The sequence below is a fragment of the Trematomus bernacchii genome, unplaced genomic scaffold (assembly GCF_902827165.1).
Source record: "Trematomus bernacchii unplaced genomic scaffold, fTreBer1.1, whole genome shotgun sequence".
NCBI lineage: Eukaryota > Metazoa > Chordata > Actinopteri > Perciformes > Nototheniidae > Trematomus > Trematomus bernacchii.
In genome coordinates, this window is record NW_022988066.1 from 1,410,504 (window position 1) to 1,429,180 (window position 18,677).

At 41.6% G+C, this 18,677-nt stretch overlaps 2 protein-coding genes across 2 annotated transcripts; both read left to right on the forward strand.

The window, feature by feature from the left end:
- The first annotated feature begins 697 nt into the window (after window positions 1-697).
- On the forward strand, window positions 698-9,645 carry khsrp (KH-type splicing regulatory protein). The gene is given in 19 exon segments (XM_034120645.1): window positions 698-918; window positions 2,022-2,124; window positions 2,202-2,255; window positions 2,345-2,381; window positions 2,495-2,553; window positions 3,792-3,863; window positions 3,954-4,011; window positions 4,877-5,126; window positions 5,331-5,429; window positions 5,549-5,646; window positions 5,648-5,729; window positions 5,942-6,044; window positions 6,307-6,431; window positions 6,524-6,814; window positions 6,929-7,068; window positions 7,169-7,257; window positions 7,359-7,565; window positions 7,695-7,903; window positions 8,776-9,645. Coding segments are annotated over 19 exon segments (2,175 nt in total). The 5' UTR covers window positions 698-828; the 3' UTR covers window positions 8,785-9,645.
- A 280-nt stretch (window positions 9,646-9,925) lies between these two features.
- Window positions 9,926-17,174, forward strand: dcaf15 (DDB1 and CUL4 associated factor 15). Its single transcript, XM_034120787.1, has 13 exons — window positions 9,926-10,066; window positions 10,688-10,785; window positions 11,169-11,307; window positions 11,453-11,559; window positions 11,665-11,810; window positions 11,908-12,069; window positions 12,158-12,769; window positions 12,865-12,956; window positions 13,066-13,188; window positions 13,427-13,509; window positions 13,601-13,705; window positions 13,819-13,934; window positions 16,755-17,174. The coding sequence occupies exons 1-13, from the start codon at window positions 9,971-9,973 to the stop codon at window positions 16,808-16,810; spliced, it is 1,935 nt and encodes a 644-aa protein (XP_033976678.1). The 5' UTR covers window positions 9,926-9,970; the 3' UTR covers window positions 16,811-17,174.
- Window positions 17,175-18,677: the final 1,503 nt, after the last annotated feature.

An 18,677-nucleotide genomic window follows, 5' to 3' on the forward strand; every position in this document is an offset into this window, starting at 1 on the left:
TTGAATAATGTAGTCAAGCCCCCTTATCTGCTGTCTTTATTTCCACCTCCGTGGTTAATATATTATTCCATTGCGTTTAGCTACATAATAAATCAGTAATGCCAAGTACACAAATGAAACTCTGGTGCCCATTACGTCGATCGCGATCGACCGGTCGATCGCAAAGGTAGTGTGGGTAGATAGCATGGCATTGAAAAAAGAAAAAAATTAATAATTTTTATTTTTTTTAAAGTTAGCCTATCATCCATCCTTACATCCTTACTACTTGATTGCCGTACAGGTACGCCAGTCTGAGTTGTATTGTGCCATACGGGTTCATGCAGCTATGAGGGGGCCTCACCTCCTCATCTGAAGCGCAAATGCGGCGCACTATTAAGCGCTTATGCGGGGCAATTAGTGTAAGCGCGCCACAGTTTATCCGCCGTTTACTCCACTAGCAAAAACAAAATACTAAACATAAGTGAAGGTCTCTACCTGTTCATAAACTGAACCGCCAATAAACTCTAAAGAAGAAGAAGAAGAAGATGTTCATAAGCTGTGAACTTGATAGCAGTTTCTGGAAATGTTATGAATACCGCCCAATCCCCTCCACAGCTCCTGATCTACACTGGTCCTACACCCCAGGAGGTGGCGGTGTGTTTCTGTATGCTGGAGGAGAAGAAGAAAGGACGCGGGGTTAGGATTCTTTGATTGGCTATTTTAAGCCGGCGTGGTACGCACATTGGTGTCCCCCGTACGCTCCTGTTTAGCCTTCCCGCTTCTGCGCAGCTCGATCCGGCCGAAGCTACCCAGCCTGCCCCCTGTGTCTATTTGCCTCTTGTGAGCAGCATGTCTGATTACGGCGGTCTGCCGACTAACGGAGTCGGTGCTGGGATGAAAAACGACGCTTTTGCTGATGCAGTACAACGAGCCAGACAGGTAATAAAGCCTTCGACTAGAAGAGCAGACAGCTGGCGAGCTAACGGTAGTTAGCTGGTGGTAAACGGCAGCTAGCTTAATTACCCGTGACGTTAGCTTTGGGTAACTAGCGAGCGCGCTAGCTAGCTAGCTAGCTAGCTAGCTAGCTAGCTAGTAGCTATGCCATTCATTTGTCTTACACACACTCGCCAGGTTGTGTAGTCAGTCGAAATGTTTGTTGGGGGAACTCGGTAGCGACAGAAACGTAGGTAGCTCTTTAATATCATGTATAACGTTAGCTAAATATAATTAAAATGTATTGTCCCCACCGGAATCCCCGGGTTAGGTTATATGGACTAGCTGCTTCGGCTAAGTTAGCTCGGTTGGTTCCTAACTATAACGTTAGTTAACGGTACGCTGGTCAGGAACTTTCAGCCTCCATGTGTAAAACGCCATTTTAGGTGAATTGAAAAATTAACAACATTGGCATCGCACTATGATTGTCGTGAAATAAGCAAATCGGACCGGCTTTCCACATTGTATTGATAACTAGCATTACATGGACAAAAGGATGCTAATAGGTTATTTATTGACTGATATTTCACTGCTCTGTGGGTATTGCTTTTACGTTGACGAGTAAGACTGTGAAGCTAACGTTACCTTACGGATAGTTTTAGTTATAAAGCTTATGGCTGCAACGAATGATTATTGTTTAATCATACTCGATTACTCGAGGAACATCCAAAGTGCAATTAGTGCAAATGCAATATACATACATGCAAAACATATAAACACAGTCAGGTTAACATTCAAGAAGCTTGATTAATGAATGGATTGTTTCCGGTTTATTCAAGTTTCTGTGAATGCATTGTTGGCGCAAATCGTGACTTTTAGTCCACCGTAAACTCCACGAAGACTTAGATCCTACATTTCCCACAATGCCACTCGGATACTTCCTGCATTGTAAATGCACAACATTTCTCTATTTAATTGTAATTGTATTCTCCAAGCCCAGATAACCACATCAGTGCAGTGCTACTCATGAGTATACTTATCTGCATTGTACCACTTTAAATGAGATTTTCTTTCTTCATAATCACTATTTATTTCATATGTCTTTTTAGATTGCAGCTAAAATTGGTGGAGACGGTGTTCCTTCAGTGAGCAACAACGGAGGATCTGAGAACTATCCATTCACATCACAGAAACGATCCCTGGAAGAAGCAGGTAAAAATCAGCTCAAACAGGCTCTTTGTCTGCATTTTTAGTCCACATTGTAGACTCACTTTTTCTTCTGTTTTCAGATGAACCCGATGCCAAGAAGGTAGCATCACAGGGTGAAATTGATTCTGCATTGTGTACGTTAAATCTCTCATTGATCCTACTAAAAACACTCCCTCGCCTCAGTTTTACAACCTTCCTTTACACAAAACTTTCTCTCTTACAGCTATTGGAGCTCAGCTGGCTGCCCTGTCCCAACAAAGGTATAGAGTGAAATTGATTTTCCTTTTTGCATTAACACATTTGGTGCTTGTGGCTATGGCTTGTATGTAATCCTTCATATTTCACGTATCTCTTTTTTTTTTATTGTCTGCAGTGTCCGGTCCTCCACAATGACAGAAGAGTTCAGAGTGCCTGATGGGATGGTGGGGCTCAGTAAGTACATGCACTTAAACATACAAACATTTAAATATTAACCTCTTAAGGACGACGGTCCCCCCAGTGGACCCCCCCCACCGTTTCTTTTCGAGACTGTGTCTCAGGGCTTCTTAACATTTATGAAACTATTAATGTGTAGCACCAGATTAACGGGAAGAATCTCAGCTAACTGAAGATATGAACCATTTTTACCAAAACAAAGCACAAGGGTAATACCAAGCCTCTGAATTGGCACTAAGCGAAAAAATGCTAACGCACTTTAGCACACAACTCAAGATAAAGATACCCTTATTACTTATCGTAACTGCACATACAATATATCCGATTAAAGCTGAGACTCCACAGATTATATAGGTATAGTATCATCACTGAGAGATCCGAACTTGCGACAGGGGAAGCAAACACAGACATCACAACACGTACCTTTCAAAAGACGTGTTCAATGGCATTAAAACGAAGAAAACTGTTGATCCATAGGTTAATAATGTATCTGTGCCTTTGAAAAAAATTATTTATAATCCATAATTCCATTTTTATGTAAAAATCGGAGAGAAAAAGTTAGCTGCTAATGGTAGCCACCAGAGTGTATGCAGCTTCCGGTTTTGGTCACGCGTCACTCTCACTCCTTATTTGTTAACGTTTTGGTGTGTATAGAACTTTCCCTCGATTCCATTGGCTCTAGCGGTTATAAAGAGATTTCATTCATCAAAATCGACCAAGGGGGGCCAGAGATAGGTCAAATCCACCCAAATGGCCCCAGAAGTGTTTTTTTTTTTGCTAAATTAATCTAAAAAGGTCAAATTTAACTTGTTTTGCATCAATCTTGATACAGCGTACTTATTATATGTTGTACTTTGGATTCGTAAAGCTTTTAGTCTACTAACCCATCATCCAAGGGTAGTTTTCACTATAAGTAAAGAAGAATTTTTGGACGGACACTATAATTTACAGTTTTTTACTATGTTCAATCTGAATTTTCTTTGAAATAAAAAAACATCTATATTGATTCTGACTTTTCTACATCCAACTCACAGGTTTATCATTACTTTGAGAATAAAGATTATTAATTTAACCCTTTTAGAAGAGAAGATATGGTCATTTGTTCTGGGAATGTCATTTTCGAGCCTGAGACCTGAAAAACAGTCTCAGTGCTTAACAGGTTAAACCATAGACATGATACCTGCATTTTACATGTTCCAACTAAAATCGAAATGTCTTTCTTGTTTTCCCTACAGTCATCGGCCGAGGGGGTGAACAGATTAACAAAATACAGCAGGATTCTGGCTGCAAGGTCCAGATTGCGCACGGTAAGATATGACCGAACAAGTCAACCAATTATTTTATTTTTTTTCCACTTTCTTCTGGACTGATATCTTTTTTTAAATTTCAATTCATAGACAGTGCCGGTCTTCCAGATAGAAGTGTTTCCCTGACGGGGTCTCCAGATGCCATACAGTAAGTTTGTTTTAATTTAAATCCCAAGTATTTCTCATTTTAAAACTCGACTCTAACACATAGTTTGGGAGTCTATGGGCTCTTCTTGTTTTATGCAATGGTAACAAATGGCCCTATTGGGATTTTTTTCGACACAGTTTTGGCTTTAGGGCAGTAATTTCCCTCATGAGGTTCAAAGATCGCCAAAAATACTGTCTGTGAAGGTCCATAGCATGTACAAGCACGCATCCAAGGGGAAGCTACAAAATTGCCAGACGGTGCAGAAAAAATGCCAATTGGACCACATTTTCCCCAAAATGAGAGTAAACCTGGGTTCGGGTTGGTTTTGGCTACTGTATGTGATACAATCACGGTCAAGAGCCACTTCTGTCGTTGCGGCTGGGGGAGGATGGGCCACCTTTGAACGTTGTGTTACCAACGCTAAGCTACAATTGCTGCATAGATTGCCTCAACTTCTGAGACTGAATATTGTAATTGTAAGAGCTAGCTACACTTTCAGCATAATGCATTTGTCTGCCTTTGAAGGGAAATGCTACTCATTCCAATGCCTTCCAGTATTTGAGCTAACCTAGGCAATGCCCATCATTCAGCGTGCAGAAATACATCACAACAAAGTATCATTCAACACATTGCCTGTTGAAAACTCTTGCACTGTCTGTAATTATTTTGAACACTGTGAACCAGAGCGCCTTTGTTACTGTATGGCTACAGCGCATGTCATACCCCTCACCTCCAGTTGTCGGTTTCTCTACTGTTCAATAACACCGTTCATGCCAACCAAAAAGAAACAATAGTATGGGCAAATGAATCATGTTTTTTTTATGCCTTGTTTCTCAATTGTTTTTTCACTTTAATTTACCTCCAGGAGAGCCAAGGCCCTCATAGATGACATTGTGTCGAGGGGTCATGAGGGTGCGACCAATGGGCAGTCGGGAGGAGGAGGAGGAGGAGGCGGAGGAGGAGGAGGAGGAGGAGGAGGATTGGGAGGATTGGGAGGAGGAGGAGGTGGTGGTGGAGGAGGAGGAGGGGGAGGTTCCATGCAGGAGATGATCATCCCTGCAGGCAAGGCCGGCCTCATAATCGGTAAAGGAGGAGAGACCATCAAACAGCTTCAGGTAAGAATGACTCCTTCATATTGCCACATATAGTGCTTCCACTATACAGATATTGGAAAGATGAATAAAGAATGAATTTAGTAAAATGTTTGGTCCTGATTTGAAAAGCTTACTGCAACCTGTAAACTGTGTCAAATGCTTTTGTTGACATGAGGTACATTTGCCGTGTGATTAATGCAACATTCCTCTACTGCTGAATCTTAGGAGCGGGCTGGAGTTAAGATGATTCTTATTCAAGACGGATCCCAGCCACCCAACATAGATAAGCCCCTGCGCATCATTGGAGACCCCTACAAAGTGCAGGTACTGTTGAAGTTCAGTATTGTGTATATACTATATATATTGTTTTGACTAGGGAAATGTTTTATGCCCCCATTTACCCTTTAAATCATTGCATGTTTTGTTGCTCTTTTTTTTTTTAGCAAGCAAAGGACATGGTGAATGAGATTCTACGAGAGAGGGATAATGCCGGATTTGGAGACCGGAGCGAATTTGGATCAAGGATGGGAGGGGGAGGAGGTGGGTGGTGGCGGAGGAGGAGGAGGAGGAGGTGGTGGTGGCGGCGGAGGAGGCGGCATCGGCAGCGGCGGTGGTGGCATTGATGTAAGTTGTCGCCGTTAATTTGAGCAGTTAGTCGTAGCTTTGATTTCTGTATTCAGAGACCTCACTATAACGGAGAAGTGGCACTAAAGAAACATAATAAAAAGACTGTTGAATATTGTGTGCATGTGTGATGCAAGTTTAACATAAATGTGATTAATGGATAAGAGTCTATTGCTTCGTGCCGCCATAACAATTTATTTTTTAATCTACAGATAGCTGTGCCCCGCCACTCTGTGGGAGTTGTAATTGGCCGAAGTGGGGAGATGATCAAGAAGATCCAGAGCGATGCTGGAGTGAAGATTCAGTTTAAACCAGGTGAGCTCTCCACATATATTTCTCAGGTGGGGTGAAATGTAATGGAACTGCTATAAATTAAAGCGCTGCAGGAAATGTCATCTACTAGAGATGCTACAGCTTGTTCCCCCGCCCCAAAAATATATTTTTTCACTTTTCTTAACTTAATTTTTTTCCCAAAGCTAATTCTTTTTTTTTTTTAGATCGGATAGTTTCCTTTTGGTTTCAGTCCCTGTGCAAACCACCATTAATAACCCCCCTTTCCTTTTGTCTTTCCTTACAGATGATGGAACCGGTTCTGATAAAATAGCCCATATTATGGGTCCACCAGACCAGTGTCAGCATGCTGCATCGATCATCACTGAACTGCTACAGAGCATCCGTGCACGAGAGGAGGGCGGGCAGGGGGTAGGTGTTTAATTCTAGCTGGTGACAGAAATCCCAAACTTTAGTTGGCCGTGGACCAGTAAAACCTAATGTAAAGAGTGTGTCCTCCACAGGGCCCCCCCGGTGAAGGGATGCCATCCGGTGGGCGGGGACGAGGCAGAGCCCAGGGCAACTGGGGCCCTCCGGGAGGAGAGATGACCTTCTCCATTCCTGCGCACAAATGTGGGCTTGTCATTGGCAGAGGAGGAGAAAATGTGAAGTCCATCAACCAACAGACCGGTGCGTTTGTGGAGATCTCTCGTCAGCCACCACCAAACGGTGACCCCAACTTCAAACTGTTTATCATCCGAGGGTCCCCACAACAGATTGACCATGCCAAGCAGCTTATAGAAGAGAAGATTGAGGTGCGTTCAAGTGATTTACGGAGCAGAGAAGGAACACACAGTTCAAGCTGTTTTCAAAAGATAATGCATCCTCTGAATTAATTCCTAGTTTAAATGTTTTTCTCCTGTTTCCAGGCTCCATTGTGTCCTGTGGGCGGTGGTCCTGGTGGACCTGGTGGTCCAGGTGGCCCGGGAGGCCCAGGAGGCCCAGGTGGTCCTATGGGTCACTTTAATCCAAACCCTTATAATGCAGGGCCTCCAGGTGGTGCTCCACAGTAAGTGCAATCTACAAATACTGGAATGCAGGATTTGTGAATGGTCCCTCCAGTGGAGATAAATAAGCAGTTTGTTTAACCGTCTCTTCCTTCTTCACAGTGGAGCCGCACCTGGTGGAGCCCAGTACTGTCCACAGGGTTGGGGAGGTAACTACCAGCAGTGGCAAGCCCCTGGTCAACATGACCCCAGTCAGTATTTTGTACACATTTTGACAATGTACTTGTCTCAAAAGTTGTTTATCTTGTAAGGTTTGCTAATCCTGGGTTCTTTTTCTCCCTCCCCTCCTTAGATAAGGCAGCAGCAGATCCTAACGCAGCATGGGCAGCATACTATGCACAATATTATGGCCAACAGCCAGGGGGTGCCATGGCAGGCCAGAGCCCAGGAGCCCCTGCTGCAGCAGCACCAGGGGACCAGGGCCAGGGACAGCAGGCTTCTGGTGGCCAGCCAGACTATACTAAAGCCTGGGAGGAGTACTACAAGAAGATGGGCATGAGTAAGTGAGCTTTACTTAGTACTGCATGTTAAATAGTCAGTTGTACTGTGTTTCAGTTGTATACTGTGAAATGAAAAGAGTACATGACTGTGCATCCAGTACTAAGGGTTTTTTGTTGTGTTTTTCCAGCCCAGCCAGCTGGAGGGGCTGCAGCTGCTCCGGGCCCGGCGGCGGCGGCGGCGGCGGCGGCAGCGGCAGCAGCAGCAGGCGGGGGTGCAGCTGGAGGCCAGCAGGACTACAGTGCAGCCTGGGCTGAGTACTACAGACAGCAGGCTGCCTACTATGGACAGCCAGGGCAGGGGCCTGGACAGGGCGGTGCTCCACAGCAGGGACAACAGGTAACGAATACATGGAAAAACTAACAAATTGACTTTGTGGCTGTCAAGGTCCAGTTTGTTCAACAATTGCCAGACGAGAACATTCACTGTACAAAATGTGTTAAAACTCGTTTTCAAAGTTATGTTTCCACACGTGCCTTTCTGTGTTTAGAATAAAATACTGTGACAGAATAAATGTATAGTGCAGGTGTTTGTTATTAATATTGTTGATTTATTCTTCATCTTCAGAGATTTTGAGTGACCTGTGGTGTTGCCATTAAAAGAGCATTCCTGTAACTAGGGCTGTGCAATTAATCGCAATTACGATTTTGGCCTGCCACAATTACGAAAACAACATTACAACGATTATTTTGCTTTGCTAGGTTGTGACAGTGCACTGCAACATATTTGATCAAACGTATTTGTATTTATCATATTTATATACGTTTAGTAGCTTGTTGAAGTGCGCTCCAAAATATTTGTTAGATCTTGTTTATTATTTTGATATTATTTATTTAAATGTAGATATAAATGTATCATTTATTTTATTTATTTTTGTATTGGTTTTTTAGTTGAATTATACGTTCAGGGAAATCAACAGTTAAAAAGATACTGTTCACATTATTTGTTGTATTTAAAAGTTCATTAAATGGATGTTTTCAAAGTCAATGAATAATCGTATTTAATAATCGTGATATCAATTATTGACCAAAATAATCGTGATTATGATTTTTGCCATAATCGCACAGCCCTACCTGTAACATTATTTAACTTTAACCCATCCAGGCATTCAAAAGCTTAAGAACATGGAACATGCATTCAGTTCCTTTTCAAAGGGAAAAACCTACAGCAATGTGCAATACTAATTACACTTTTTTTTCCTCTCGTTTCAGGCCCAGTAAAACGATTGGCTCAGCCTGTTTGAAGGTTGTGATGGCCCTCTGGACTTGTTCGTCTTTTCTATCAAGAGATTTTCTTTTGGCTTTGACAAGACAAGACCATTCTCATCCAGCCAGACATTTTCTATTCCAATCTACTTGTTTTTTTAAAGTCAAAATTGAAGAGAAAAGGGATCACATTTTGCCCATGCATTGAACAAAGCACTAAATAACTACTTGGGTTGCTATTCAGTTTGCCCCTTCACCTCACCCACACCTTGTAATAATTTTGCTCATTTAAAAAAAAATAGTGAAATGTGATAAGCATCTTTGTTTGCAAGCTAGCACAACAGCATCCTGACACTGACTCACGTTCAAGTAGTTTTTCCCCTACAATTTCCTGAGGGTAAAAAAAAAACGTTCTAGCAGTATTTTGAATATATTCAGAAATTATGTTTGTAAGAAAAATTAAACCATTTTTTCTTTCTTCTTGGTACCTTTTTTAACTTTTTTTTTAACATTCCCAGTGTATATTGCAGGTGTATTTTCCCCTGCTGTCCTGATTTGTTATTTTTAATTTTATTCATTGTAATTACTTTCCTTAAGGGGGTTGTGTGTGTCTGTATACAGTGTATGCTACTGAACAGAAATGTGTGTAAGTTGGCTGTAATAAGGCATTAACTGTCCTACACAATGTAGGTTGGTTGTGTGTGCATGTTTGTGTGCTTGACTGCCCTCAGTTAAATTTCCCCATCTTTATTGTCTGATTTTGTTTTTTGGTTCCAATAGGTCTGTTACTGTATGCTGTTTTTGTTTTCTTCTTTTTTTTTAGATGTTATTTTTTACAGCTTGTTTTTAAATACTTAAAATAAAACGTTCAATTTACCTCATTTCGTTCTTCTTCTGTGGTACTCCTGTGTTTGAGAGTTGGTCGCTCCCAATTTAAACACCATGCTAAAGACGCATCACATGACACCCGATGTCAGACTGATTGTGTATACATTTTAATTCTGTAAGTGACACCGATTCATTTATATATGTATAATTCAGACATCGCTTTTGTAGGGGCTTCCTGCAGTCATCGCTGTTGTGTTCCACCTTTGTTTCGTCCGTCATGGATGCGTCCACCGGCGATAAGGGCTGTCTCGTGCGGCCTGCGGACCAATCACGTCAGTCCTGACTGGAGCGAGCTACTACAGTTGAGAGGGAGATGGCGCCCAGCTCGAAATCAGAAAAGGACGCTAGCAAACAGAAATCTCAAAGAAAACACAAAGACCATGTCGTGAAGCTTCTCATGCGTGGGAAGGTAGGCATGAATTCAGAAAACGTGTGATATTAAACACTGCAAGAGTAGTTCAGAGAATGTATGACCGCTGTTGTTAAAGCGTTCTGGAGCTAGCTGCTAACTAGCTCGAAAGCTAACATCTAATGGCAGGCAGGTGGCTAATTTGTCTATGCTAAGTATGGAAACTATCCCCCTTGCTTTCAAGCAACCTTTCTCGATATGTATATCTCTTGGTGTGGCTTGCTAACATGCCTGTAGACTCCAGTGTGAGCAGTGTTGGCGTGCTAGCCTAGTCAACCCGTCAACAGCGTTTCATATTGAACCGTGAAAGCTCTAGCTAAACCACAGCAGAAACTTGCCGGATTGCACATTAAGTAATTAATGCAACCATCAGATATAACGTTACCCACGTTAGTATGTTTGATTTATAAGCAAATGGTTTACTGTATATACGCTAGCCATTAAGATCATTGCGTGTTACTGTGCAGGGTTATGACTGAAGCTGAGTTTGTTTTGTATCAACGACAAGCTATTTCATTATTAGTGCAATTTCCATATCTTTTACACACACTTTTCATGCGTTATGATGCACTTTGTATTTGACTTATGTTGTCTAAAACTACTCTGTTGCCTGCCCTGCAGCTGTCAGGACATTTTTCTCAGCGTCTCTTTAGGAAGCTGCCACCTCGAGTGTGTGTCCCGCTGAAGAACATCGTCAGTGAGGAGTTCCTGAGAGCAGGGTCAGTGCGTGTGTTTACTCAATGGGTTTGTTGTCATTATGCAACTTGTCTTATACAATGGACAGAAATACACTTTGTTAAACTGAAAGCATTTCAAACCAAATGGTGTGTTAATGAGGATTGTTGATGCTCCTGCTCTCTGAATATTATCTGTTAGTACGGATGCACCAATACAACTCTTTCAGTCTCAATACAATAATTTATGTCCAATACCAATGCTTTGTTTTCCCTTAATTAACAAATATGTGTCGACACTTAATTTACTTATTGGATTAGAAAATCCCTACCTACTAGTGGCCATTATACTCCTATTGACGATTGATTATGTGTATTATTGAAGCAGAGGCCTGTTTTACAGTGTTGTGTGATGTTTTTTGTTCCAGGCATGTGTTTCTGGGTTTTACCAAATGCGGTCGCTACGTTCTGTCCTACACCAGCGACTGTGGAGAAGACGACGACTTCTCTTTCTATACCTACCATCTCTATTGGTGGGAGTTTAACCTGCACAGTAGACTCAAACAGGTAAATGAAAAGAAACGTACTCACTCCATTAGAATTCTATGCAAAACCACATCCTTCTTTGAGAGTTATAAGTGAAGAACTTGGATAAGCCATATTAATTTACGGATGTGCTTTTCTTTATCTCATCTCTGTTTTTTCTCTTTAGGTCCATCATGTACGTCTGTTTGCAGGAGAGGAGATCTACAGCGACCTCTACCTGACCGTGTGTGAGTGGCCAAATGACCACTCCAAAATCGTTATCTTTGGCTTCAAGTAAGGACACAAAAAGATCTCAATATTAAGCTGATGCATATCTGGCTATTTATTTTGCAATGTTTAGGTAATGATGAGTAATTGATGTGTCCTTCCACCTGCCAGTACACGCAGTTCAAGCTCCGTGCTGATGAACTTAATGATGAGTGATGAAAACAACAGAGACATCTACATCACTATTGCCTCCATGCCTCCACCTAAACCTTGCTCTTACTGCTGCCCTGTTCCCTCAGCCACTACCATACGCACAGGTTAATACACACATACTCACACATTGACTACTTTATTGTTTCCTGTCCCTATCTCTCTCTCTCTTTCTAATCTGACTTCATCCCTTTCTCTCCCCAGGAAGTGGTGAGTGTCTGGAGCATGGCTATGTGCTCAACAGCAGGTACCAGGTGGTGTACCCGTTCCCCACCTTCCAGCCAGCTTTCCAGCTAAAAAAGGACCAGGTCATCCTGTTGAACACTAGCTACTCTCTGGTGGCCTGCGGCATCTCACTCTGCCCAGGTAACACTCTAACACAAACAGCTCGTTATTGATTCCCATTAATCCCTGCCTGTTACCATCATGTGACATCATAATGTTTCTTTTGCAGGTAAGCAGGGCCAGTCATCACAGATTCTTTACACAAAGAGAGCGTCTCTGTCAAGTCAAGGCTCTACATTTTCTTCCTCCACATCCTCGGCCTCTTCTTCCTCACTACCTCAGGGATCTCCCGAAAGCCGACCGCCACCTAGCAGACCCACTTCGATTCCCTCATCTCCGAGCCAGTCGCAAGCAGCCGTTCGAGCGCGAGAGTTTGCAGCTGACCTCTTCAGGAGGGCCCAGGGAGGAGGAGGGGGGAAAGAGGACGAAGACCAGGCTGAGAGAAGACCATCTGATGGGACGAAGGAGGCAGCGCAGTTACCAGGAGACAAAGGGATTACTGAAGAGACAAAGAGGGAGGAGGCAGATTGTAAAAAGAGGAGGGAGGAAGAGGAAAGACGGACTATTTTACCACAAGCGTCAACATCAAGAGGGAGCCACAGTGTGCCACAGGCCTCTGAACAAGGGATGTCTCCTGCCTCCTCTTCCTCATGCTCTTCCTCCCCCCCATCCTCATCCCAGGAGTTTGGCCCCAGCGAGCCTGGATATGTCAACTATTCACTCCTGCAGTACCGCCTCCAACAGCCGGGGGCAGCGGAGCAGCCTGCGGGAGGTGCAGGAGGTGAGAGAAAAAGGGAGGACACACAGATGAAGAATGAGTGAAAAATGTCTGAAGCTGCTGACCCACATTCTTCTTCTCTGTTTCCGTGTCTCCAGGTTATGAAGACGATAAAGTTCAGCTGCCTTTCACAGTCACTGACCTGAAGGGACGGAACCTGCAGCTGGTCACCGGGCCACACAATGGACAGGTGCGTGTTTGTATATCTGTGGCTGATTCAGAAACACTGGAATACACATGTTACCTGGAATCTAGAGTCAATAATCAGGTACATTGAACCTGTTTTATATCTCCTGCAGAGTGTGTGCGTGGAGCAGCTGACTTTAGACTTTGAGTATCTCATCAATGAGGTGATCAGGAGCGATGCTGCCTGGGCCCCTCAGTTCTGCTCGTTCAGCGACTACGATGTTGTGATATTAGAGGTCAGTACACAAACACACACAAAACAACTACATAAATACCAGGGTAAACACATTGAATATGCATGCATGATTGATTGAAAAAAACAACAACAGCGTAGCATGCAAATTAGAATTTGAATGTCATTGTTCAGCCCTAGTAGATGGATTGTTTCTAGCTCTCCTGTTTGAGCTGGAACAAAAAAACAGGAAGAACATTTTGTATTTGACCTGGAGATAATGGGTGTATGATGGGTCTCAGGTGTGTCCTGAAACCAACACTGTGATGATCAACATTGGTCTGCTGTTACTGGCCTTCTCCAACGTGGACGAGGAGCACTGCAGGTACGTGTCTTAGATAAACCCAAAGCCCTCTTCAGCCCTGCTAATTATTCTCGTCCCACTAAAGTCTGCTTTTTCTTGTTTTTGTTTCCAGGCCAAACACGTATCATTCCAACCTGCAGGTCAGCTGGGACCTCAACACAGGTGTGTGTTGCACCGTGGGTGTAGGTGACCTGACTGAGGTCAAGGGTCAGACCAGGTGAGGAACTTCTGCCAACCCCCCCACACACCACATTTTGTTTTTTGTTAGTGTATTTCTTGTTATGTTTCCTTTATTTTGAGTTAAAGTGTTCATTCTCTCTCCCTTGTCAGTGGGAGTGTGTGGAGTTCTTACAGGAAGTCGTGTGTGAACACGGTGATGAAGTGGTTGGTTCCCGAGAGCAGCTCCCGCTACATCAATCGCATGACCAACGAAGCTCTACACAAAGGTGAGACACACACACACACACACATTAGGGCTGCACGATATTGGAAAAAACTGACATTGCGATTTTTTTCCCCCTGCGATATATATTGCGATATGAAAACATACAGGAATTGAAAAAAAGACCGTTTTTTTTCCCGCAAACCATCCTTTCTTGAACTTTAATGCTATTCAATTGGTATTTTTGTAACTACATTTAACCGGATGAAGTATTTTAGTCACGGGCGTCTGGATCTTAAGTTATCAGAGCAACAAGTTGAGCTAGCTCGGTTAGCAGCGCCGAACTGCCCTGGAGAAACACATGAAACTACTTTATTCAGTGTTTTGACCTTTAATCACCGGGTCCGTTTGCTTTGGAGATTTGATTGTGATTGGTGGTTTGCTGTGTATGTAGAGCCCGCATGTCACTCACTCAAGTACCCCTGACATGAGAGCTGCGCAAGTTTTCCTTTTGTAGCAAGCAGCAAAATAATTGTAACTTGACGTGTTTGAGTTAATTTGCCTACTTAATATCGCAAGTCCTAAACAATTAAAAAAAGAAATCATCACGATACGATATATCGTGCAGCCCTACCACACACACACATGGATTTAAACTTCACATCTTTAATTTTTCTGTTCACATCTGAACAGTGTGGGCCGTGTTAAATAAACATGTTTACCATCTTAACTGATTGGTAACCATGGTAATAGGGTAAGGACCTGATTTATATTAGATGAACAGTTCCTAATCCATTTCTCCTATCCTATCATAAGGTGTACCATTTAGCTGTCCTTACTTGCCAACGTTCCTAATGGCTGCTTGTTTATTGCCTTTGAAAAAAACAACAAAATGCCAGCAGGTAGAACCTAAAGAGAGGCATACGGTAGACACTCACAATGTGTTGCCACCAAACAGTTATGGTTATACATCCCCCCCCCACACACACACACACACACACACCCACACTAATATCTTTGAATTCCTCTACAGATGTTGCCAACACCTGTAACTCACCTGTCTTAAAGTTAACTGACTGTCATTGTTTTTGCACATTTCAATAGGTTTAATGTTTTGGTAGGTTTCAATGAGAAACCGATACAGAGTGTTTAGCTTGGCTTAAGCTGGCATAACAAGAGCTTTTTTGCCTTTCAGATACTTTCCCAAGTACACTGTCATTTCGTACACTGAACACTTGCGTGGGGGGTGAATCTCGACTAGCATTGTTTTAAATCGCACACGGCTGCTGTGCCTTCAGAACTGTTAGCTAGCTAGCAATGTCATTATTGACAGTAGCAAATTATTTACACTGATGCACTCAAAATAACACATCAGTACGCACATTTAGATGCAGTATTAGAACATTTTCTCTGATACAGCCTCTAGCCTGTTAGCTTGATTTGCTTTGAGGCTTACAACCATTTCTTGTTCACATCATGCAACAGTATGTCTCTAATAATGGATCACATTTTGACTTGTCGCAGCAGGAAAAGCTCAGGTTAAACTAATGCTGGCTTTGCACCTTTCAAGTGTGTCGCTAAACCCCCACAAGAGGAACTTGTTCTCAGCAGACAGTTTGACACTTGTTACAGTAGGAAAAACACAGGTGTTAGTAATAACGTTAATGATGGTGCTGTTCTATTTCAATGTCCCAGTAAATCATAAAAGTGTGTCAGCCTGGAAAATATACAGAAGAGCTTTTGACACAGCAGGAAACACACAGGTGTAAACATTCAAAATGAATGATGGCTGAACTCTATTCAGCTAGAATAGTGCATTCTGTCACATTGTCCTGGCTTATTGGGAAGATGACATAAAACGGTAATGTGTCTTCAGCTGTGTCTTCCTACTAGGGCTGTGCGATCATGGCAAAAATCATAATCACGATTATTTGGGTCAATAATTGATATCACGATTATTAAATACGATTATTCATTGACTTTGAAAAAATCCATTTATTGAACTTTAAAACAAATACAAATAATAATTTGAACAGTATATTTTTAACTGTTGATTACCCTGAACGTATAATTCAACTGAAAAAACCAATACAAAAATAAATAAAATAAATTATACATTTAAATAAATAATATCAAAATAATAAATACCAATAAACAAGATCAACAAATATTTTGGAGCGCACTTCCACAAGCTACTAAACGTATATAAATATGATAAATACAAATAAATGAGACCAAAATTAATTAGATCAAATATGTTCTAGTGCACTGTCACAACTAGCAAAGCAAAATAATTGTTTTTTTCGATTATGTTGTTTTCGTAATTTTGGCAGGCCAAAATCGTGATTGCGATTAAAATACGATTAATTGCACAGCCCTACTTCCTACTATGACATGTCATTATGTCTGCTGTAAAAATGGGCTAAATCAGCAGCCAGAAAACAAAAACAGCTTTTCAGTCATCGCATTTTAATTTATACCTATAATTTACCTATCGTGACATGTGACACTTTCCACTGTTATTAGACCCATATTACAGTTCTTTACCTCATTACACATTAATACACCCATGTTACATCATTACTGACCTTGTGAGCCAGTATGAATAATACCAAGTGCTCTGGGATTTCTTTGATAATTTTAAGTGTTTATTTCAGATAAATGTAAGTCTTTATTTAGTATGAGTGTTGGTTATGTGTAATACATTTGAAAGTCAGTTTCTGTCATAGAAGTAAACACTCCCCGGAGGTATCATTAGAACTGTGTAGACCTAATGTAATCCTCACTGCCAGCCAAAAGAAACATGTGCTATCATAACCATTTTGAAGACAATGGTGCAAATGTTGATTTGTGTGTGAGGACAATAATGAATTTTCACCCGTAGGCTCGTCCCTGCAAGTGTTGGCAGACAGTGACCGATGTACCTGGATTGTATTATGAAGAAAGAAGAAGCAACGGAAACAGCCGAGCACACAGAGATGCATACGTCCACAGACAGCGCTTTAGTAACATGTAAATCTGTGTCAAATAGAAAACAAACAAAAATCGCTCCAATGCTGAAGAGATGCATTTTTTTTTGGGTGAACTTTGTTCAATTTCACAGGTTTCATCTTTTTTGGTTTATTGTGTACTGTATTATTGCATCCACCAAGAGCTGGACTGAATGAGGATTTAGTTTATAGTTTTTATACATAAAGGCAAACTGCTATTGGAGTGAGGGTGTGTCTGTAACTGAACGAATGCAATATCTGTACCTGTGTAAGACTATTGTTTTCTTTTTGTAAAAATAAAATGTTAAGAGTTACTTGCGTGTCTGTTGTATGAAAAAATGGATACAAATATTCTGCTAACAGTCAACCTTGCAGATCAAAGCAACACCTCACCCACAAAATGACCATGTATATATCAATTACTCAACCAGTGTTACTTTGAATTCCTGAAGAAACATGTTTCTTACCTCCAAGGTGAACAAAGAACCTACAACAGCAACGTCTTGAATTGGGACTGCGTTTAACAGCAAAACTATACTAAAAACCTTCTATGCTCACTACTTCCAAAACCTGTGCATCTCTTAAACATTGCTACCTAAAACACTGCATAAAGAATCACATTTGCCAAGACATGTTTCTAAATGGATCTTGTGAAAAAGTTTGACTTTTCTCTGTTTACAAATGTCATTTTTTGGATGAAGCAGTCCTTTTAAGAGGCAGTGAGTGTGAAAGAAAATATGCTTTCAAGTTGCATTATGGGGAACGTAGGATCCAGTAGTTTAGAGCTTGAACCTTAAGACTAATGTCCAGAAGATCTCAGTCTGTAATGCTATCATTTCAACCATTATAAGTGTTTATTTTCCCCAAATGTATGCAAGTGCAATAACACTGGAGATCCCCTTTAATGAGTTAAGGGACAACGGTTGTGAGACTGGTCCAGGTGATGTGATTGAGCAAAGTCTAGAGTGGGTACTTGAAGAAAAAGAAATCTGGCACATTTTGAGAGTAATTGCATCTTTTAGTTAACAGGGAAAATAAAGCTACAAACACTTATAGATTTAATAATCTATATCAACGGTCTTCAGAATAACATCAAGAGGACCTCGGTTAGAAAAGGTTCAGCAGCACAGGCTGAGGACAGATTCTATGTCACATTTTGTAAAGTAGTGACATCCCAGTTGGCGGTTGATTCTATCTGCCCTCAGCAAATGAAGACATGTAAATATAGGCCAACCTTTGTTTTCTATTAAGTGCTCTTTGGTGGGGTATGTAGTCGGACCACCCTGAAGGACTGTCCAACACTTCCTGTTACGCCATGTGACAAGCTGCTGGTTAAGCATGTGGGTCCATCATCACAATACAAAATATAGTTCAATAATCTGTGTAGTAGACATAGCACAACATATTTTTCTTAAGGCAACAATGGTTAGACAGCACACAAATAGTCTGGATGTGTGACAGTGTTCACAAAAGATACGTAATATAGATTTTCTACAAAATGTTACACAACATTGATACTCAGAAAATACACAACTGCTTTTCCACTTCAAAAACGTTGAGCTGGTACATCTAAGCTGGTACAAAGGTTGCCATGGATACAATGTAGTAAGTGCTGCTGGGTGCTGTGGCCCATCCAACTTGCACTGCACCTGTGAGGGTGTGTGTGTGTGTGTGTGTAAAGGAAATGTTGATATTGAAAGAATGAATGGATGATGGATGGATGGATGGAAAACAGCAAACTGTGCAGAATCACGAGGCTCGACTGTTTACATTTTTTTGTCACAGCTAGTAAAGGTTCATGACAACACCGAGACCAC

What these genes read in the sequence shown, in the direction of transcription:
- dcaf15 (XM_034120787.1), top strand. Translation starts at nt 9,971, where the DNA reads ATGGCGCCCAGCTCGAAATCAGAAAAGGACGCTAGCAAACAGAAATCT. An exon ending in TGCACAGTAGACTCAAACAG is followed by an intron (nt 11,308 to 11,452) that starts GTAAATGAAAAG and finishes TTTTCTCTTTAG; the next exon opens with GTCCATCATGTACGTCTGTT. An exon ending in ATCGTTATCTTTGGCTTCAA is followed by an intron (nt 11,560 to 11,664) that starts GTAAGGACACAA and finishes TCCACCTGCCAG; the next exon opens with TACACGCAGTTCAAGCTCCG.